Raw genomic sequence first — 22692 nt, 5'->3', positions numbered from 1 at the left:
ATTCCGTGTCTTTTTGTAGTCATTTTGCATCTCCTTGTGGTTATTATCATTTTTAGTCATTTTGCATCTCTGTGGACATTTTGTGCTCTTTGTAGTAATTTTGTGTCTGTTTATGGTGATTTTTTTTCGTATAGAGGTTGTTTGTTCAGGGTCCCTGAGTCTGTACCCGGTAGGCATACCACCTATCGCTTTCTGGTTCTGGTAGAGTGGGCACTAAGGTGGTGGTGGGGGAGGGGTCAAGTGAACGTATGGCTGTGTTGTTGAGTTCAAGTGTTTGCTGAAGCTTCTCAGTGGGACAAGAATGTGACCGTACACTAGACGGCTGTCCACGCAGCTTGTAATTAATTCCTCCATGAAACATGTAAATACCTCAGCAGGAATAGAGGGATCTGTTCCAGGGATATAAAGAGGGGATTGTAGCTGTTGTCACCCATTCTGATTGTTGTTTCAGCTTGAAGCACAATTTTTTCTGTATTTATGAATGCTCAGAAACACATGACTTAATTTAGGTTATAACATATGAAATAGTACATACATACTATACCTACTGGTCACACAGCAATGTCTCAACTCTGTTTTGGAGTCAAGTGCTCAGTGCTGCACTCGTCCCCTCCCAGAAATGTGTGCATTTTCATGAAGGCGCACACTGGCCAGAGCCTCTTTGTTTATTGTTGGAGTGGAGAGCCGAGAGAGTTGTAATAGGCCAGAGCCCTCAGCTGAGCCATCCCTCTGTTTCTCAACACTTTAGGCATGCTGAGAACACTATTAGCTCCATGATGGCTGTCATCAGCTTTGAATTTGCAGTGCTGGTGATGCACTTTGTTACACAAAACAGGTTCCTGCCTTTCCAACTTTGCTTTGTGTGGAATTAGAACACAAAATGTTGAGTGTTTAAAGAGTTTGTTTTTTTGGTTTTTTTTAATCAAGAGCATCTTAATGTCATTAATGTATCCACTGATGGGTATGTAACAAATCAATGGCAGTTGGAAATGTTTAGTTAGTGTATACAGTGTATGAAGCAGCTTGGGGGCAGTTGTGTAATTGTAATCAATAGCCCAAACTGCCTGCCACCTAACGGTGATATACTCAGATCCGCAGTGTTCCTGCTTTGTGCCTGACCCAAGGGAACTGTATGCCAGATGGGTGTCATTATGTAGGAGTGATGCCATTAGCCGCCCATGACAAGCACACACACACACGCGCACACACTGACTCACTGTGCAACCAGAGGTTTACACATAAACATATTGACAACTATCCACAGAGCACACATGTTACTGCTTAGCCTTGTTGTTAGGCATTAAACATTGTGGAAAAGGGCCCATTTGCAAGCTAAATTGCTTTGACAAGCTTCTCTGCACCTCTTGAGGGTCTTTGTCTTTATCAAAATGGCCAATGGACATATTTGATGCTTTTTAATCTGTTTTGGCAGGTGGTCAACATCTCCTGTTTTGTGGATTTGCCCAATTAAACCTCTTCATCTACATCAGCAAGCAAAGGCCATTCATCCTCCCTGTATGCAGATAATTGCCCTACTTCCATTCTCTTACAGTCTCTATGCCCTCTTGTGACTTGTGCCACTTCTTCCTGCATCACGTGACAAGCTATATTTTACAACCTGTGTTTGCCCAAATCAAACATCTGCAGTAATGAGCTCCTGCTGTAATGCATATATGATGCAGTCAGTGTTATATTTGGTGAGGTCACTGCACAAAGTGTGGCCTCTCCTTCAGCTTCACGTGATAAAATATAACTCTCTCTCTCTCTCTCTGCTTTCATCAGCCCTCTTGATCAAATCCACAACTGCTCTGTTGAGTAAAATTTCCCAAGATGTTCAAATCCCAGGAATACCTCAGGTGGGTGTGTATTGTTCAGGAAGTGCATCAGGGACTTTTACAACTTCTAGTTTTGACAGAACATGTCCTTGCTGTGATCGTTTGCAGAGTTAGTCATGTCCTCTCTTGTAGCAAAGCCGGATTTGTTGGTCATGACGCTAAACAAATATGTGCTTAGTAGATTCACCTTGTAGAACTGAGATTAGGCGAGGGAGTAAAATGAGACAGTTTGATCACAAATCATTTATCCAAGGTCTACCAAACTGCGAGGGAAAAAAAGCAACATCTCTGCTGCGTCTCGTGTGTTTGGAGCAGACGCTGATGGTTGTCACATACACTGCAGGGCCGAGCCAGTCAGAAGATTACATCGGCTGTCAGTGTTGTGTGAGGCGTAAGCAGCTTGACCTCCCTCAGTATTCCTCTGTCGGTCTATCTGTCACTATAAGGCCTGATGGTATCAGACTAAAAGGGTGCATAAGCTGCCTTTGTTACTGTGATGGTAAACGGTACAAGAACAAGCCCAGGGGGGTGGAGATGGGAGAGCAGATGAGTTTTCGGAATGGGTCAATAATACATGAGGCTCCTCTAGTAACCAATGTACCCATTAAATGTCTCTCTCCCTCTTTCTCTCTTTCATATGGTGTGGATTAGACAAGCCCAAAACTTTAAAACCATTTCTTACAAATTCCACTAACCACATCAAACTTTCCAACACCTCAGTGTGTCGCCTATATGTATAAACCATAGAGCCCTGCACTACCTCACAGTTCATGACATTAAATAATAAAGTCATGACGATGTTGCGTAACAGCCAACAGCCCTCCATGGATTTTGTCACGCTTGTTTCACGCTAATATTCCTAATGCAGTCTAATTCAACGGTTCTGCTGTAAATCCCACCTTCACAAAGGTTATAATGTTTGTTATAATTTATGAAGGTGTATAATGTTTTAGAGAAGTGTTGATTTTGGAGGCTGCAGTTTGTGGTGTTGTTGAATTGTGTTACTGACAGGTAAACTATTTAACAGGTGGATGGGGTGACTTGGCTACAGTCCCCTCTTGGCATCTAAAGACACATGACATGAGAAGGAGAAGCAAACAAGGTCCTCTGCTTTACCACCTGTCAGCTGTTGTATAGTGAAGAAATCATGCACTGTTGTCGCTAAACAAAGTTAATGCTCTGAGTGTGTAAAGGCAATTTACAGTAACTGGAATAAAAACATTTAAACTCCACAAGACCCAAATATAAGCAGTGATGCGTGGCTTGTGGAGCGAAGGCTTCAAGGAATGGTGAGAAATAAAACACACCTATCAAACTCACTATAAATTTTGTCTGCATGGGTTTGGGCAAGGCTTTTAGCAGTTGTGGTTATAATCCAAACCACATTTATTTGCCACTCCGGGCTCTTGCAGTTATAGTGGGAAGCTTGAGAGAATCCCTCAATCTCATGAAGGTCGAGATAATATAGAGCAAAAACTGAAAGGATTTCCTTCATCCAGCCCCGACGACCCTAGTTAGTCCTAAATACAGCAGCACCAAAGCCAATTAAAATGATCCAATGGCCAGGCAGACAGACTTTGTTCCAGTGCAAAAGAAAACTGATTAAATATCATGGCTTGAATTGAACTTGGCTTATCTCTGACAGCTGATTGTCAACCATTGTTTTTTACAAACCTCTCAGTGTGCCAGGGTGTATTTGAACCACATGTCAAAATAAGTGTTAAATATGAATTTTGAGCCAAGGTCCAAGATTTGGTTTTGTGTTCACATCACAAGATTATTTAACAATTTCCTGGCTCAATGTGGGAAATGAGGAAGTATTTAACTACATTTTCTCTCGTCAAAAATCTGCATGCAATGTGATCTGCAATCCATTGATTTTTGGTGCAGTAGTTGCACCCGGGGATCCAGGTCTGTGTACCGATTTCATGTGGTTACGTAATTGTCTCATTTTATATTGGCATTTACACAGATGCAGCTGTGCTCGGGTAGCAGTATAGATGAACTTTGGAGTTGTTGTACATTTAAATTTTTTCTTAAAACATAAGAAAGATCATTACCACCATGAGCTAAATCTCCTAAATCTTTCCATCCTGCCTGCCTGAACAGGAAGTGCCCATGACTTCCTGTCCTTCATCTTCTTGTGGGAGAGCAGAGGTCTGTCTTTTCCTAGATAGAACAGGTTTCCTGTGGCTGTATTTGGGCTGACCAGAAGTTTTAGGCAGGGCTCGCTGTTTAACCGCCCACTCTGTCTGAGTGTTCAGCCTGATAGAGCAGAGCTGTTTTGGAGCGCCGAAGAGGTTACCATAACAGAGAGGCAGCCTGCTGAAGAGGCTGGCCTGTGGTGTCCTGTTAGCAAGGGCATGGCACTCCGGGACTTGTTTTATAGCCACCTCCTCAGAGCATATACATTCCTCTTATCCAACAGGACTCCATTATCATAATTCATAAGGCAATGATGAGGGTATTTCTACCCTGCAGTTAGTTTTTTTGAACCTTTTTCCAGTCACGGCTTGTTGCTGAGGTGAAGTTTGTTTTGAAGGCTGGAATGCTACCTCTGCGGCTCTGACAGTTTGTTTGGTTTTCGCACTTTTGTATCCATCCAAATGGAGACTAGTGTGGAAGAATAGCGCTGCTGGGTGGTCGCTGTTATGGAAGCCTCCACCGCTGCTTTGTAACAGTCGAAGTCCCTCATTCATACATTTACAGCACATCAATCTGAATCAAACTTCCTCTCATGTCTCACTGTTTAGGCATACATCCTGCCATCCAGCCATGACTGCAGCACATTATCATCAACAGCTTAGCAATCAAGTAGTCTGTTGCTTTGCCTCCATCCTCAAGGCCATTAAGGTTGCTATTTTTGAGTCAGCAGGGCACACACCTACAGTAAGTGCAGCTGTGGAGGATGTACTGAGTCACAATTCCTGTAGCCTTCTTTTTCCTCTGTGATTATTATGTGGTTAATCCAATTTGCCTTCCTCTGTAAACTGATAACAACTCTGGCATCGTTGTCTATGATCTAATAAAGAGCTGGATTTGAATGAATGGAATAGAGATTGCAGTTAACATGCTGGACAAAAGACTGCAAAGCATATCTCGGGTATCTTCATGCAGAATGTAAAATACAGCTGAGAAGGAGTCTTTATGTGCTCCAGGTTTTAGTCGTGTTAGCACTGCGGCTCTGTTGATGGCAGTGTTAGTTGGTCTGTCAGTTGGCAATATTGTTGCTATACATTCATGCCAATAAAGCTCATTTGAATTTGGTTCACCACTCTGGTCCAGAGTGAACTATCTCAACAACTGTTGCTTGGATTGCTATTAGGAGTTTGGTACAGACATTCATGTTCCCCTCGGGATGCATTGTAATGACTGTGTTGATCCTTTAACACTTCATCTATCTGCATCAGGTCAAAATTTCAGTTTGTGCAATACCTACCACCAACTAATGATGATCCCGTCAGCCATGCTTGTACTTTGTCCTTTGCCAATTAACAAATGTTAGCACTATGCTAAACTAAGATGGTGAACATTACACCTGCTAAACATCAGCATTTTTTGAGAATTATGTCATGATGAAGTGAGAATTTTATCAGGAATAGTTTGTTCAGTTAATGTTTACAGATGCTATATATAAAGCAGCTAACTACAGTGCTCCATTGGAATAAATGTGGACTATGTAAACAATTACAGTGTTCATATTGAGTTTTGGGGGCGGCGGTGCATTCAAGGTCAATGTTCAATTTGGTTGAATTTTTGGCTGACTTTTTGGCCTGCATGGCTGTGGTTTGTGCAGCCTCCCAAGAGTGCGTAGTCGCTCTCTCCACTAGGGCTGGGCAATAAATCAATAATGATAATTATCGCAATATAATTTTCCTCAATAATAATATAACAAAGGTTCAATATATCATCAATAAATGTTGAACATGTCAACAAATTAGCACTTTTTTTCTATTAAGAAATGTATTTTGTTGAGGAAAAGAGGACTGAAAAAAGATTTTACTTAATTTTACTCAAGCATATAATTAAAAAAAAGATCTTAATTGTTTTTAATGTTCTTCCTCAGATATTTTAATGTCATCCACTCTTTGGTTAGCAGTGTTTGTCATGTTCTGACCATAAAGAACAGTTTAAAACCACAACTAACCATCTTATTTCTTCAAAAAGCAAAAATCAGCCTTTTAACTTGATAGAAATAATCATTTGACATTTATCGTGGTAATTATTGATATCGAATGGTATGAAATTTTTTAGCGTGATAAAATTTTTGGCCATATTGCCCAGCCCTAATTGGAAATAATGGCTTTGTTCTTATGTGTGAAAGCCCTGTTAGTATTGTTTATAGTGGTTGGGTAGGTTAAATCATACAAATATCTTATTTTGAGAACAACCTTTAAACTTCAGAGAGTTTATTTTAATGACACTAGTACTTTACCACATTTATAATAGCCTCCTGTACATTTGAGCCTTGCGAGGTAGTGCAGGTCTGCATAGTGGACTCTCAATTAGCCCCAAGCAGCTACTAACAGTCATTTGAATTGTACCATTACAAACGGGTCTTTACATGGCCCAGCCCACACATGAGCAAGTGAATGAGAGAAATATATTAAGTGTAGGTGGATACTGCTCTGCCTGCCACCACTGATTCATTACTTTTGCAAGAGGCCATCCAGAGTATTAGCCAACGAGTGAAAATGGTCAATGCCTAATACTTCAAAGGCAAAATCGTGGCTCTGCACACGTGCACCGGCCTACAGATTAAGATCATGGGACTAAGCCCTGAAAAGCACTACAACACTCCTGACTGGAGAATGAGCAACACACCCATGTTGGCTGACATAGAAATGTCTAGAGAGAGCAGACAAATGACTAGCACATTTCCTTTCAAGTCCTTCTGTGTTTTTTGTGAGGTGTATTTACTCTCCGAGCCTCCTTGATTTGTCTATAAAAGTAACGTTTCCCTCCCATCTTTCACTGCAACTGACCATTAACTTGTAATTGTGGGAACACGGCTGTTACCATGACAGAAGAGATTGGAGAGTACGCTGTATGCCAACACTCTTAACCATATCATTATTTTTTCCACTCAATGGATGGCATTTTGGATCACTGCCAATTACAGGATTTGCCCTCTCTTCTGAACTTCCAGTTCACTCATGTACTTGATTGTGAAGTTGACTTCTTTGATGTATGCTAAACTCCAGTACATTGAACTAAACTTGTGTTATTTTTAGCCATGCAGGCAACATGCTCTATGGATGACATTGTCAATCTGTGGGTCAGTCAGTCTACTACTTTGTGTCCAGACTGAAAAATCTCAAAAACTACTAGCATTGTTATTAAATTTAATAGTCCATAGAGGATTAATCCTAAAGACTTTTGTGATCCCCTTACGTTTTCTCTTGCCCCACCCTGAGGTTGATGTGGTTTTTAGTGACATGTCTCAAAAACCTTTTGAAACAATTGACATTCATGGCGCCCTCATGAATTGTTTAGTGAACCCATACCTTATAATGTAGTGCATCAGGTCAAACTTTGTATTTGTCTCATACTTTGGTTTATGACCAAGTACCTGCAAAAGTAGTGATAGTTTGTGTTTAATGCTATTTAGCAAATATTAGCATGCTTACACGCTAAACTAAGATACTGCACATGCATGAGCATGATGTTAGTATTTAGCTCAAAGCACCACTGTGCTTTAGTAGCTATAGCCTCACAGAGCCACAGGCATGTCTTTAGATTCCTGTTAGATTTGAAATACTTGGCTTGTGTGTGAGTCACCCAGCATAGCAACATTAGAATATGGCTAATTATAACAGAACACTTAACTGTGTGTGTTCTTTATGCACCTGTTTGTTTTATATCACTCACTCTTCTGTGTTATTGATGTGATTCCCAGGATTTAGTGTCAAGTGAATAGTCCATTCTCAGTAGGTTAATCTGCTTTTAACACCACGTCTTTGCCTCTGGCCTCTGTGACATTGCCCCGTTGTGGTGACTGACCTCCAATTCACACTCACTTCGCAGAACACGCCAGGATCAGTGGCTGTTATGTAACACAAAGGGTTGGATTAGCGCACAATTAGCCAACACAAAAGCTGTTTCCTGGATCGACATTTAGAGCTAATAGAGAATACTTGTATGTTGGAACATTTACAATTCAAGTCTTACTTGAAACAGAGGGGAGGCAAATATTAGATGTGTTTTTCAATGTGGTGGTTTGGAGATCTACTTAAAATTCATGCCCTGTGCGACTGTTATTATCAGACTGCAGAGATGAAAGTGAAAGTTACTACTGATGTTGTTATTATTCATTTGGGATTTCCCTGAAAGTTTAGGGCACTTATTTGAATCCACCTAAAGCACCAAAGCAGAGGCGGGTAAATGCATCATTATGTAGGTAAATAGATAAAAGTTAGATGCTTCTCAATGTGAAGTTAACCCTTCCCTATGATGTTTCCCTCATTCCCACAGAGCATGCTGTTCGCTTAATTAAAGTCTAAAATCTCTGCAGTTCTCAGCGCTCATTCTCATTGCTTTGCACGCTGTGCAGTGTGTGGATGGGACCTGCCACAGCCAGAGGGGATAAACTCTAATGACTTTTCACCAGGCCAGCTGCATAGCTGGCATTCCCCACTCTGACACACTGTATACCAGAGAGGGGGAGGGGCACAACCCACAGGAGGCGGGCCCAGAACAGGGTGGGTTTGAGGCAGGGTTTGTATCTCACCTTTGGATTTTTATGTAAACTTAGAAAGACAGATTAGACAGACTTCTGATATGGTGAAAAATGCATCCAGTTTTTAGTGAAAACCAGTGGTACTCAGATCTTTACTTAAGAAAAAGTAACAATACAGAAATGTAAAAATACTCTTTCATTCAAAAACTAACTTAAGTAAATCTAGATTATTCTCAGCAAAGTGAACCAAAACTAAGTACGTAGATGTATTTGCAGAATAATGCATTCCCCATGTGGTTGCTGCATTATCATATATTGCATTTCTGGATTGTTGTTAATTAATGCATGACGTGAATTTTATTGTTGTAATTGATCATGGTGGAGGTAGTTTTAACTACTTTATGTACAGTTAGGTAGTTCAGTCCAGTGGGGAGGATATATTGTGCAACATACAAATTTGTTTTGAGTTTTCTTTTTTTTTTTATCTTTGCTTTTACTGCAAAATATTAGATAATTTTACCTTTTTGGACCTGAAACTGTTATTTAAATAAAGAGGGGAATGACTAAACGTAGCTGTACTCAGAGAGACTATAACACCAGTGCTCTGCAAAAGATGCCACTTCTGCCTGGAGGGGGTTCAGACAGATCACAAACTACAAACCAAAGCCTCCCACTCTATCAACGACTGTCTTCTGGCAAATGAGCTGTACCAGTTCTACTGCCGCTTTGAGAGTCAATCGGACACCATCCCTGTGACTCCTCCGCTCAGCTTCAGCCCCAGTCCACGATCTCCTCCTCCCCCTCCTCAGAGCTGGCCAGCTCCACCCCTTCACCTCTAAAGACTACTAGGCAGAAACCCCGCAAAGTAGCTGGGCCGGACTCTGTCTCCGCATCCATCCCTTTGTGTTGTCCCACCTTAAATCAATCACAAACCCACTCCTGGACCCCCTGCAGTTCGCCTACAGAACCAACAGGTCTGTAGATGATGCAGTACACATGGCCCATCACTTCACCCTCCAGCACCTGGACTCCCCAGGAATCTACACCAGGATCCTGTTTGTGGATTTCAGCTCTGCTTTCAACACCATCATCCCTGTATTGTTATTGTAGCTGACCCCTCCCACCCTGGACACAAACTGTTTCAGACTCTCCCCTCAGGCAAGAGGCTGCGGTCAATCAGGACCAAAACCTCTCGCCACAAAAACACCTTCTTCCCGTCTGCAGCTAGCCTCATTAACAAGGCCAGGTCCCCCACTGACACTCCCCCTTTCAAATAATGCAAATGTCTCCACATGTCTAAATTTACTTCTTTATTACTTAATTTCATATCATGCACAAACTTGGCACATTGCATCTCTGACGTAAATGATTATTGTAAGTTGCTTTGGAAGAAAGTGTCAGCTAAATGAATAAATGTAATTGTTAATTGTTGTTGTTCTATATTTTTATATTTTGTAAATTTAGATATTTATGTAATATTCTCTTCCATTGTATATAACTTGCATTTGTTTATTCCATATTTATATATTTCTACATTTATTTATGTCAACTTGTTTGTCTACGTGTAGCACCTTCTCAGCAAAACAAATTCCTTGTATGTGTAAAACACTACTTGGCAACAAAGCTCCTTCTGATTCTGATTCTGAAGTCTCTATTTGGTGGAACACCTGAGCCAACTGGTTTAATCTTTAGCAATGCATTATATTTTATAAGCTCATTATACGCTTTGAATATTTACCTCTGAAATGTATTAGTAAAAGCATACACTGGCATAAAATGGAATTACTCAAGTAAAGTAGAAGTACCTCATAATTGTACATAAGTACAGTACTTGAGTAAATGTACTGTAGCACTGGTTGAGACATTATGTGCTATGCAAAGAACTTACCATACAAAGTTTAGACAAGCTGTCTGATGTAGAAGGAATCTTGATGAGCTGCTGTAGTTGCCCATTCAAGAAACATTTACATCAAAAGCTCAGCAGTTTTTTCTTTTTCTTTGAAAGCTGAAACAAGTCCATTGTGCTCTTTCTGCCCACAATAAACAAATGAGTTCTGTGACAAATTCACTGAGATTTGGGCCCTTTATTTAAAAAAAAAAAAATCCTCCGTCAGTTATATTAGCTGACATTCAGAAAAATGAGACAGAGAATAAATGTACAGTAGCTTGAAGACATTAATAAAAGTCTTACGCCGTAGTAATCAGTGTTTGGTTTTTCTGTCAAAGCGTGTGCTTACAGTAGAGACGGAGCTCTCCTTGAGGCTTTGTTTTTGTCTGCCCCCTGTTTGTTTTTCAGGGCCCATAGGGAGCATAAGGAGGCATGATTGTACTGAGTGTGCACTATGCAGTAACAGTGTCCCTTGTCTGGATGGATAAAAACACTGTGTGGTGTTTATGGAGGAGCAGCAGTGTGGCTGTGCGCTTAAAGGCCTGCTCTTAATCACACTTGTTTGTGATGGAGGCGCGAACAAAGTGATCCTGGACCCTGTGCGTTGTTGACATCCGGCCTCGTGTGTTGTTGAGCATTATAAAGATGCAGCATTACAACCCTGTTCTTAACTGTGCACACCGCTGTACAGAAAAAAACAGCTTAGTATCCCTGACTTGACTTAATCTCCTTTCAGTCTCTCCACTCTCTTTAAAGGACAATGACACCATCCCCCACTCACCGAGCAGTGTGTTGAATTTGCTAAGCCCATCTGATTAGCCAAGATAACTTCTGTGGATCTTGAATCTTCTATGAATATGACAGAACTGTGTTTTTTGCCATTAAGTGCTTTAATTTGGAATTCCTTTTACGTTGTCTCCTGAACATTTCAGTTGCAAGTCTTACATGACTAGAGAGCAAACAAATGTTTTAAACTGTTTTTGACTTGATGTATGATAGCTATATACTTTTTTTTCCCGTTTCTTGACTGACTCTTTCTGAGTCTTGCAAAAATGTCAAATCCATCTTAGTTGCTATAGCAGCAACACTGCTAATTGTGGTATTAACCTGATCCGTGAGGCAGGTTAAATCTCACAAAATGCCAACAACAGAGACGGAAGCAACAGAAAATAATGAGATTTCTTTGGGTTATGAGAGAGTTCTGCTGCACTTTATATGTTACTGTATGAGGGACAGAGGCGGCTCTGCTGTTCCTAATGTTAAAAGTGGCCTATTTATTCCACATAAAGACAGGGCATGAGACAAAATATGCAGTTCATTATTGACTGTCCCAGTCAAGCTATTCTATAACAGGGATGTATCCTATAACACGTTTCCTCTGTCAGGAAGGGTGGGGGTTTCTGAGAGAGGGGTGTCGGGGCACAGCTTTGTTAGCTAAGGCAGTACCAACAAAATGTAGCTGCAACAGGAAGAAGGCAGTAGGCCATTCTTGGATTGTGTAACCCATTTCAAAGACCATGTGTATTAGGCATTCAAGAATTACCACATGCTTGATAAAGCACTGATTACCACAGATTTCTTTTCATAATAATGACAAATAAAATCATGCTGATTTCTGTGTAAATGCAGTGCCAGTTTATTGCCACTTTGTATTGTGGACAATCAAATTCCCATAATGTGTGCATGTAAAGCTACACAGTAGTATACACATGCAAATTCATTTTAAACTTTGTGATTTGTGTGATTGATAAATTCCTTTATTTTGTGTATGTCATTTTGTATTGCAATATTGATATTAATGGAAGATAATATATGGATAAGCAGGATATGGATAAAATAACAAGACAGGAATGTCTATTTTTAATTTTAAGCATTGCTGGCAATGGTCTAAGTCACCCAGAGATACAGGGAGAGTTACCAGAGTGTACTGGAATGGCAAAATGCACATGGTCTTACTATATATATATATATCTTGTCATGTTGTCCAACTTTGCATCTAAGATTGATGCAGTTTGGATTGCAAAATATTTCCCTGTAGCTGCACAATGCAAATAAGTTCTTTGCCCTTTGTGCAGTCGCCATCATGGATGGCCTCCCCGGGGAGCTGTGGCGTACAGAGTTACATTTAAATCCACTGCCACTTTAGTGGTGCAGGTGCACGGACATGCGTTCATCTCCTCCTCCATCCTCTGTTTCCCTTGATTGTCAGCAGCGCTCACTGAAGCAGGCTCAAGAGGATTTCCACTGATTACAAACAAAGAGCCAACTGAGATTAGCTAATCCTTAAAGGTTCCCAAACTACTACCACCCACATTATCCCTACCCCATCTCCCTGCCACATGGCGTCTTCAAGTAACTACCAAACCAGAAAAAAAATGTGTGGGTAGTCTGGAATTGATATGTATTAAATTATATATGCATTACCTTTTACATTTGTTCCCCTGCTTTAATTACCTCTCTTGTCTGTTTAGTTGTGCTCTTCTTATGTCTCATCCTGTTGCACTTTCACATTAAATCCTGTCTCATGGTGTTTTGTAGTTTAGAGGCTATGAAGACTAATCTCCAGCCTCATTACTGCTCAGACTGACCCCCCCCAATTGCCTAACTTCCTACTATTCTTACTTTCTTCCCTCACCTGACACCCTCTACGCACTCCACTGCTGGTGAAAGCGACGGAGCTGTCATTTAATCTGCTCATCCTAACTGCGAACTGTATTCGCTGTGGGATATTTGAGTACCTCATGGGATGTTCTATCTGTTTTCTAAGACTGTTTGAGGTTGTTATCTTTTAGCTGCTCCAAACAGAAAGTAATGCACCTGGATTAATAATTAACACTGATTTATTAAAAAGCCAAACTTAATGTCCAATCTAGCTGTTAATGACAGATGAGAACTTATCACTTACCATATCGGTGATGCATGAACATGCTCTGAATAAAGTATGCTGTCATAAAAAATCCTTCACCTATAAATTAGTTACTTTTTTGACACAGAATTTTGAGTCTGCTTTTACGCCTAAATAATGTCAACTTTATGAAGTAACCTCAGTGATAAAATCAGTAGTGTTACTGCAGGAAAGGTTTCATTACCACACAGACTGATCTATGCAAGTGTACGGAGAAAATACACTGAGTGTTGTAATTGAGCGGTTTAGTTACAGCCGTTAAAACAATGTTGGACCTGCACTTGGCTACTAAATTGTAGCTGTTTCCCCCTCAGGCCAGTGTGGGCTTGTTTCAGGATCTCTCAGCTTTCAGCTTCCATGCTTCATGTCAGAGCCTGACCATGATGACAGCACTCCCTCCAAAATTGTCCTTCACGCCCTGTGCCACTGACCTGTTGAGGGTTGTTTAGACCAAATCACACAGAACAATAAGTGATTACAGCTTGTCATCGGGTTCAGGTTTTACTTGGTGCAAAACATGACACCTGGATATTTTGGTTTGCTGCTATGCACTGAATAAGCATCAACAAAAATAGTTACAGGTTTTTCAAGTTTTAGCATCACAGTGTTATCACTAAGCCTGTGTTGGCCTTGGGAGGAAGCCGTTCTGCCTGTGTTTGTAATTTGAGTAAGCTATGAAAATACTTAGCAGGGTTCTTGTAACTCTCTTCCCTTATAGTTTGTATACAGTCACGTTCTTCCTGTAAAGCAACTCTAGTGTTTGGAATGATCACACTGAGCTTCTGGAAATGATACGCATGTGACAAACAATGGCTGCGTTATACCAATAGTCACTCTGAGTGCTGGGAGGAAAGTGTTGCCTTCTGTTTCTATAGAGTATAATATCTCACAGTCGCAGTGGAGTCACTGAAGAAAGGACCTGACCTGTCTTCAGTGAAAGAGTTTTGTCACTTTGCATAAATAACCCATAATCATACTTTTTGTTGTTAGTTTTGCTATCATTCAATGATATATCTTTTTTCATGAAAATATTGTTTAGATGAGTAAATGCTGTTAATACAGTGTGTCAGTGTAGTATTATCCTGCGACTGTAGGTGGCAGTAACGGCATTCATACACTGTTGTATTTGTACCGTTTTACCTCTGAAGAGAGCCTCTTAGTACTGTGTGTGTGTATGCGGGTGTATGTGTGTGCACACATGTGGGTGAACGGAAGACAATATACTTTCTACCATCCGCAGAAATGCGATAATAAATGTATTTCTCTTAATTGTTTTTATCTTTAATGCTCCCCTGTGGCTGTTTACTTGTGTGCTGTGCAGCAGTGTATTGTTCACTTTCCTTAGAAAACCAAACTTGAAGTCACGGCAACTGCATTTTATTTACAAGAGAATTAAATATACAATTTAATCAGTTTTGTGAGGCACTGATAGCTTGAGTAAGCAAGTCATGTTTTTTTTCTACGAGATTGCTCTGTGTTGTGTTTAGTGAAGCCAGTTGGCAGGGGTAAGAGGGTGACTGCGGGCCTTTGGGGCTTGGCACTGCTTTAGACCATCTCTGCTGGTGTTGCAGAGGAGGCTGCGGAGAGGCATTGCTTGATTACGAATATCTATTAATGATAACTGAACCCACTGCAGCAACCTCACTGCAGATCCTAAAGAGCTGCATGCCACTTAGGAACACAGAGTGCATGGCGTGTGTGTGTGTGTGTGTGTGTGTGTGTGTGTGTGTGTGTGTGTGTGTGTGTGTGTGTTCATACTTTAAATTTGTGCCTGTGTCCTTCGTGCAACATATACTTATTCTGTGCCTGGTGGCCCCACAACAAAGAAAAGGAAGCGGTACCCCTCAGGCAAATGGGTAATTTTCATCTCCTGGGATAAATAAACCATCCCAAAATACCAAGTAAAAGGAAGAGGATGTGGCCCCTGTTGGATTTGGTTTGTACCATTTCAGGAGAGACTGCAGACCTGGTGTCAACTCCAGGTCAAAGAAAGACTCAAGTGTAGTAGTTACATGAAGACACATCAGCCTATTCAGTCTGCTCTGTTGTCCGTGGTGAAAAATTGAGGTTGTAATGTAAACTCAGCATCTAAAATGTGAAGCATTTGGCTTATTGAAATCCCAGGCCTATCTTTGTAGCCCACCCACATGTGTAACTGTACCCAAATAATTTTTCTCTCAAGCGTATGCTTGAGAAACTAAATCAGATTTTAACTCTAAGCAGCATTCTCAACATTTTCAAAAAACCTCTCAAGGGTTAATAGCGCTCCTGGTTTTGTGCTCATTCAGTGAAAAATGACTTCTTCCACTTGTGTTGTAGAGGTCAGCATTACTCTGACAACATATACACAAAGCTCTGTAGTGTTCAGGATTTTTGACTGAATTTGAAGGACAGTGGGCAGTGAGAGGCAGCATTGTTATGACAGGGTTTACACACACACACATCAGCAGGAAACAGCCACTTCCTTTTTGGAGTCCCTGGAGAGTTCCAGCTGGGAGCCAGCCTGTTTTATCTGCCCTGCAATGCTGGATATGTAGGTGATGTCACCATGGTCCACCACATTGTGGCCTTTTTCTGGAAAAACACACACACTTTTCCCCACCTAGCCCCAACAGCAGACTCTGGGCATGGAAACATGGCCAGCTGCGGACTTTACCTTCATCCTAGAGAGGCTCCTCAGATGAGATGCCAACTCCTCCTCAACTCCCCTCTACTCCTTGAAGCCATGCAGGGACATTTCTGTCTTTGCTGTGTGTAGGATTGTCCACTCCTTGGTGTGAAAGGGCAAACTCAACTTGACCCTTCTCTGTCCACATGTGCTGGCTTTGATGTTGTTAATTTGGCCCCACCCACCACTTGCTGCTAACAGCTTGAAATTGGATGTATTAGTACAAGTGGTGTTATTTGGGGTTACTGTGGGTGTTGTGATTGTGGCCAGTGACTCCAGGTGAAGAAGAGAAACAGTTGTTTAATTTCCCTTGGCAGATTAAGAGGTGCATGTCTGAAAGGGGTTAAGAGATTTCTGAAATAAAACCATGCCAACGGACATCCCTACTATTCTTTCTAAACATACTGTCAGCCAGAAAACTCATGGTCAAATTTATGCTGACACGTTAGTGGAATAGAGAGCAGAATTTCACAAAATACTGAATATTGGAAGAGAAACATACTGTTTTCTAAACCATCCATCATCAACCGCTCATCCTGCGTACAGGGTCGTAGGGGGCCTGGAGCCTATCCCAGCTGACATTGGGTGAAAGGCGGGGTACACCCTGGACAGGTCACCAGTCCATTGCAAGGCCACACATAGACAAACAACCATTCACACCTTTTTGAAATACAAGTACAGGACAATTTTAGAGACACCTGCATGTCTTTGGATGGTGGAGGAAGCCAGAGCACCTGGAGAGAACCCACACGGACATGGGAATAACATGCAAACTCCACACAGAAAGGCCGGGGCAACCAGGGTTTGAACCTTCGACCTTCTTGCTGTGAGGCAACAGTGCTAACCATTGCACCACCGCACCGCCCTTGTTTTCTAAACCAAATGATGAAATTTTTTTATTATTTTTATTTTATTTATATCTATTTTGATAAAGGATGATCTTTTAGGTAATTTATCAAGCAAAAATGCCAAATATTCTCTGGTTCCAGCCTCTCCAATGTGATCATGTGCTGCTTTTCTCCATTTATTTTTATTCCATTTTATAGAATTGTGAAATGAATCTTTGATTTTTGGACAGTTGCTAGGACAAAACACGACATTTGAAAATGTCACCACTTGCATGTTACGGCTTTCGTGAGTGTTTTATTTGAAGATGTAAATTATAAAATATATCGTTGGGGGGTCATGCTTAACACTATGCCAGGAAGTGTGTCCCACTGCATAAAGTCATGGCTTGCTGTAACAACAGCAGCAGTAATCCATACAGCTCCACACACCCAGCAGTGTTTCAGACCAGAGCTTATCTCCTCTGCAGCTGCTACAGATTTGAGCAGAGCTGTGCAGCAGAGCTTCCACATCCCACAGAGGATGTTCACACTTGAACGTTCACAGATAGACCCACGTTGCGCCTCAGCACATTTTGAACCCCCCTACTAGTCTCACTGTTGCCTTGCCTGGAGCTCCAACTCAAGATTTAGCCATGGCTGACACAGTCCAACTGTGTACTGCTCAAGGCTACAGTACCGCTTAATTTGTCAGTTTCAGACATACACACTACAGATGTACTTGAGCTTAGCAGGAGCACTGGAATGTGCTCCAGGTCAGGCTGTAATATATACTATAATATGTTGATTATACTGAGGCACTATGTGTGTCACAGTCAACTGGACATGTGAAACTGTTTCTAAGGTAAAGGAAAGATTTCCTGGTAGCATTTGTTGTGAAGAGGCTTGTTGCAGACAGTGTTGCCTGGTAAGGGCAGTAGAAAGAAACTCACGAAACACCTCATGACTCAGCAATGCTCTGTCTGACCTTAATAATTAATCACCAGTAGGGTATACTCTAAGCCTGTTGCAGAAAACAGTAAACAAGCAAACGTTGGGTTGCATCAAATCAAACTGCTGGCACGGTGGACTTTTTTCACTGGATAGTTTTCCATGGAGAGTAACAGGAAATATGGGAGCAACGGGGCTGGATTCAAACCCATGACTTGATTGTTAATGCAAGGCTTATCCAACAGGACGCTTCCTGATTAAACATTTTGGAGTGGTGAAGAGCTGCCGCTGCCACTGCATAATTTCAGTTTTTTAGTCACAGCCACACCATGTGATTAGATGAGACAGCACCTTACAATTCAAATAACAAGCTATAGCTCCTCATGGGCATTCCTTTAACAATAGTATTTTTAGCCGGAGTCATGAATCACAAATTGGCCTCAGGGTGCTTATTTTTTCGGTGGTTGTCAAGAAAAATCATCTTTATCTCAGGATGTTTTGTATTGTTGTATTTGTCAGCTATATATGCTTGATATCAGCCCCCCCCCTCCCCCCCTTAACTGTTTTCTGTCTGTGTCTCTTCTGTATATATCAAATAAAGGAAAAATACTAAAACAACAACAACCTGATACCTGATGTGCTCCAAGCTTGAATTATCGTCGTCATTTTTTCCAGGTTTAGGAAATCCCATCCCCTAACGGCATTACTGTCAGAGCCTCATTGCATTGTTGCAGACATGTCCTTACATGCAAAAAAGTATCTGTGTCCTCAGGGCAAAAGATTTATGATTACCAGCTGTGACACAATGTCTGCTTGTAGTTGTGCATCATGGTGCATTTTTTCATGCTCCTATTTAAGTTGGTAACCACTTCACTGGACTTCATGAATTTCTGTCTAAGGAAAGGATATTTTCTACTTGAGAAAACTGTGACAGTATCACTAGTGAATTGATTATTATTATTTTTTTATGTCTATAAACATCGAAGTGTAATGTACACATTTGGGCTCACACAGCCTTGTGGCAAAAGTGTAATCTGCACTCAATGTCGAAAAAAGAAGTTCAAGTTATTCGCATCAAAAAGGGGATTTATGACTTTGCAGTTTTACCAGTTTTATACAAGATTGCTTCTTGTTATTCTATAAAGTAAGCCTAAAATCCCTCTTAGCAGAGATGGGCGGATGGAGACTGGATCCGGAGTTGTGTGAAAAGGGATAAACCAAAGAGGAGATGTGTGTTGCAACAGATCAATGGCCATAATCAAAGTCTTGTGTCTCCCTCCCCCAGTCTCTCTCTTCCTTTCTCTTGCTCTTGCTGGTTCCCCCCGTCTATGGGCTCAGCTGCTTTCCCCCCGCTGCTCATCTTCATTGTACACTCGAATGTAGTTCAGTGTGTCAAGCACTACTGAAATATTAACACAACAGCAAGCTGGAATGCGTGCAAGCATTTGCGGCTGATTGGACCATCATGATGTAAGGGAGCACTTTCTCCAGATGTGCATGTTTGTGTTAATGCGTTTGTACGGGTGTGCCTGCATACATGCATGTGTGTCAGCACCTTGGATGTAACTTAAAAAGGAAGTTTCCAGATAGATGCCGGCATGCTTTTGTTACAGAATTAAGTGTAATAGAGGTTAGCATAGCTGCTGCCAGTGGGATGTATTTCAGTAGCTACGTACATGTGCGTGCCACTGTGACAAGTAGGACATTTTTTGACAATTCCCACTGAGGTCTTCAGGGGTCTTTGAGTGTGCAACTTGCAGCTGCAGGAAGGGAAAAGACAGAGATAAATAAACCAACGCTGTCCTGTTTCCTTGTCTTCGTCCTTTTCCTCATAATCAGGTGAAACATACGTAGGTAGACAGCATGTGTCTATCTGTGTAGGTTTTTGAAATTGTCTTGTTGAAACCCACAGGTTGATATGTTGGGTTTTGTACTATGGACTATGTTATAGCTGAAAGTGAGTGTCTTTGCATAACCTGCAGAAAGACAGACTGTAGATGCAGGAAAGTGATATTTCCAGCTGGTTTTTGCCGCTCTTTACAACTTATTTACTGCTTTCCTGCTTTTATTGTTTGTCTTCCTGATTGCAGTCCTGAGACATTTTAATCAATGCTAGCAGATGAACCATTCTCTGGCATTGTAAAAGTCTATGTATGATCAAATTTTGTCGTTCCACTCCCAGTATATCTGTGTACTTGGCAGAATGGCCAGCTTTTGATCAAGAAGCAGCTAATCTTTCACTGAAAAAAGAAACTCCCTATTTGATGTCTTGACTTAAAAGGTTCAAATCCTCCCATGTCCTTGGTATGTTTTGTAAACAGAGGTTTCTCTGAGATTTCTCTGAGGCTCGAGTCAGGTCATTTGGTTTTCCACTCAATTTAATTTTAATTTCGCAAATATGTGAGGCCTTTTTGGATTATTGTTTTTATGAAGTATTTAATAGACTTTTCTATATTGTATTTTTATTGCAACATAGGCTGCTGACTGCAGCATTTTATATGCTATCCATTCAATATGAGTCATCCACTTGTTCTGCCATTGCTTTCTCAGCTGAACTAAATAAGCATTCAGCCATATTGCTGTTTGCCTGACCATGGAATCAGGCTCCCCCTCTGGATATATGACTGTATTTAGTGTAACCCATTTATTTCACAATTATTCATCTGGCTCCCAAAAGGAGTCTCATTTTGTGGAGTGGAAATTAAAGGGATTAACTCAGTCAAATCTACAGTATGCAAATGTGGAAATGAAAAGAATGAAAATGGGAACAAATTTGAAAATGCACAATAGTGGCTGAGAGGAGAACTAGCAAGTGACTTGTTAAGTGAGACAGATTCACATACAAGCTTGCACTGCCACGAAGCTCAGCAACGGTTGAAACTGCAGCAGAGCTCACACAGCATCCTTCACCCCCCCCCAACAATCCCTCGTTCTCTGCTCTATCTCGCTCACTCACTCACTCACTCACTGTATCTCGTCTGCTGACTGAGGTATTCCTACAAGCACAGACTGGGGCAGCCAGGAATTACAGTGAGACTGACTCTGACTCTGTGTGTGCATAAATTCATTCTCCAGCCATCCTCCTTGGCTCTCCCTCTGGATTCTTTTGCCTGGATGCCAGCACTTTCTCACCAGGTCAGAAGCTGTGGATTTGCGGGTCAGAGTTAGATCATGGACCAGAGAGGAACAAGGGATGATCAAGGAAACTGGGTCACTGGCAGGCTCTCCTGACTGATGCCTGTTTGGATCTAGAGGAATGGGGTGCACCACCAGCACGGTTGTGTTTGATGGGCTGCGAACTGTCTTAGAGAGGAACTGTAGTGGCTACATCTGTAAGGGAGCAGCTGAGCCCATTGGGCCATCTGAAGCTGAGCGAGCGCTGAGTCGGAGAGAGTCGCGTGCATTGCCAACACCGAGAGTACTTAAGGTGTGTGTGTGTGTGTGTGTGTGTGCTGACACAAAATGTATAGTATTGTGCTGTACATTACATTTAAATTGACAAAACTATATACATCTATATTTATATATATATTAGGGCTGTAATTAGCTATTATTTTCATTATAAATTAATCTGTTGTTTACATAATAATTGTTTTGTCTCACATCAGAAAATTGTTTACAAATGTCCATCAAAAGTACCCAGAGCCCAAGGTAACATCTTTAAATATCTTGTTTTGTCCGACCATCAGTCCAAAACCCAAACATGTTTAGTTTTATTTAATACAAAACATGAAAAAGCAGCTAATCCTCATAATGTTTTGAGATGCAGAAAAGCAGTAAATGTTTAGCACTTTCGCCTTGATAAATTACTCTGTAATCAAAATTGTTGACAATTAGTTTCCTGTCTGTCCTCTAATCAATTAATAGGCTAATTGTTTCAGCCCAAAGTAGTCAGTAGTCATCAGCCATCTCATAATGCACGCTGTACCATAAAGTAGTGATGAGATTAATTATTATCTAATGGCAAATTATATAAAACAAACCATCACATTTGAGAAGCTGGAACCAATAAATGTTTTGCATTTTAGTTTGATAAATAAATCTTCCAAATTGTTGTTGATTCATTTTCTGTATGATTCATCGTTCACTGGACAAATTGTTTCAGCACTAGCTGTAGTACATGCTGTGTATGGACTGTTGCCTTTTAAATGTCTAAAACATACACATTATACTGTAAAACTGCTTCTAAGTGGGCCATTTACTTTGACATGTTTACAAATTATTTATGCTGTATTCCCTCCCTGATTTCTTCTAATAAGTCTACAAAATGCAGTACATGAATATGATAAATGATTCGGATGGTAATATTAGAATATGTACTATATGTGCAGGTTCAATAAGTGCAACCTTTTCCCCATCAATGAAACACCTTCTGGCGTAGTTTCATTTTGCTGACATTGGTACTAGTGCCTTTTTATTTGACAGATTTAAGATGCAACTACAGCAACAATTAGCAGCATCATCCTCATTTCAGCCTTGTGAATATGTGAGTGCCCAATGAGTGTTAACAGTTTAAAATGTAGGGCAATAGGAGGGCTGGATCTTGCCTCTCACTAAGCGCTGCATGGGTTAAAGTCTCTGTGGGATGTGGGTGAGGGGGTTGAGGAGGGACAGTGAGCTCTGTGTCTGCTGGAAATCAATCACCGCTCTTCATCTGTGAACCGGCGGGCTTGGCAGAGCTTCTGCTGCTCCGTACCAGCTTGTCTTGCTCTTCTTGTTTGTGTTTACGCACTACTGTGTGTGTCTATGTATGTGTGATGTCTCCTTCCCGTCGCTGCTTCATCAGATTCACAGCAGAGAGCTGAGTGACAGTGGTCCCGGCTGAGAGCAGGGAATTAGGTCAAGGGCATGGTTGCTTCTCTTGGCTCAGGGATGGTCTTATTATCCAGACGCAGTCAATTAATCCTCTGTCAGCATTTAGTTGTCTTAAATCAATAGTTAA

The 22692-nt window shown here is 41.1% G+C and overlaps 1 protein-coding gene across 9 annotated transcripts in view; it reads left to right on the top strand.

Moving 5' to 3' along the window:
* The window catches only part of zmp:0000001200 (dedicator of cytokinesis protein 9), an 86996-nt gene that overhangs the window by 2104 nt on the left and 62200 nt on the right, over positions 1-22692 (top strand). For 2 of the 9 annotated variants that reach the window (XM_038720569.1, XM_038720563.1), the window contains exon 1: positions 20908-21177. The exons of 3 other annotated variants lie outside the window; for them this stretch is intronic. In XM_038720569.1, coding sequence (XP_038576497.1) covers positions 21007-21177 — 171 coding nt within the window. In that variant the 5' untranslated portion in view covers positions 20908-21006. Of the gene's footprint in view, positions 1-20904; positions 21178-22692 lie in introns of those variants that run through there. 4 more of the 9 variants (XM_038720568.1, XM_038720564.1, XM_038720566.1 and 1 more) reach the window with 4 other exon arrangements.

This window comes from Micropterus salmoides, unplaced genomic scaffold, assembly GCF_014851395.1.
Source record: "Micropterus salmoides isolate LMB-PRFRI ecotype aquatic unplaced genomic scaffold, ASM1485139v1 Ms_hic_scaffold_15, whole genome shotgun sequence".
Lineage (NCBI taxonomy): Eukaryota > Metazoa > Chordata > Actinopteri > Centrarchiformes > Centrarchidae > Micropterus > Micropterus salmoides.
The sequence above is the reverse complement of the archived record's forward strand: the minus strand, read 5'-3'. Positions and strand labels throughout refer to the sequence as shown.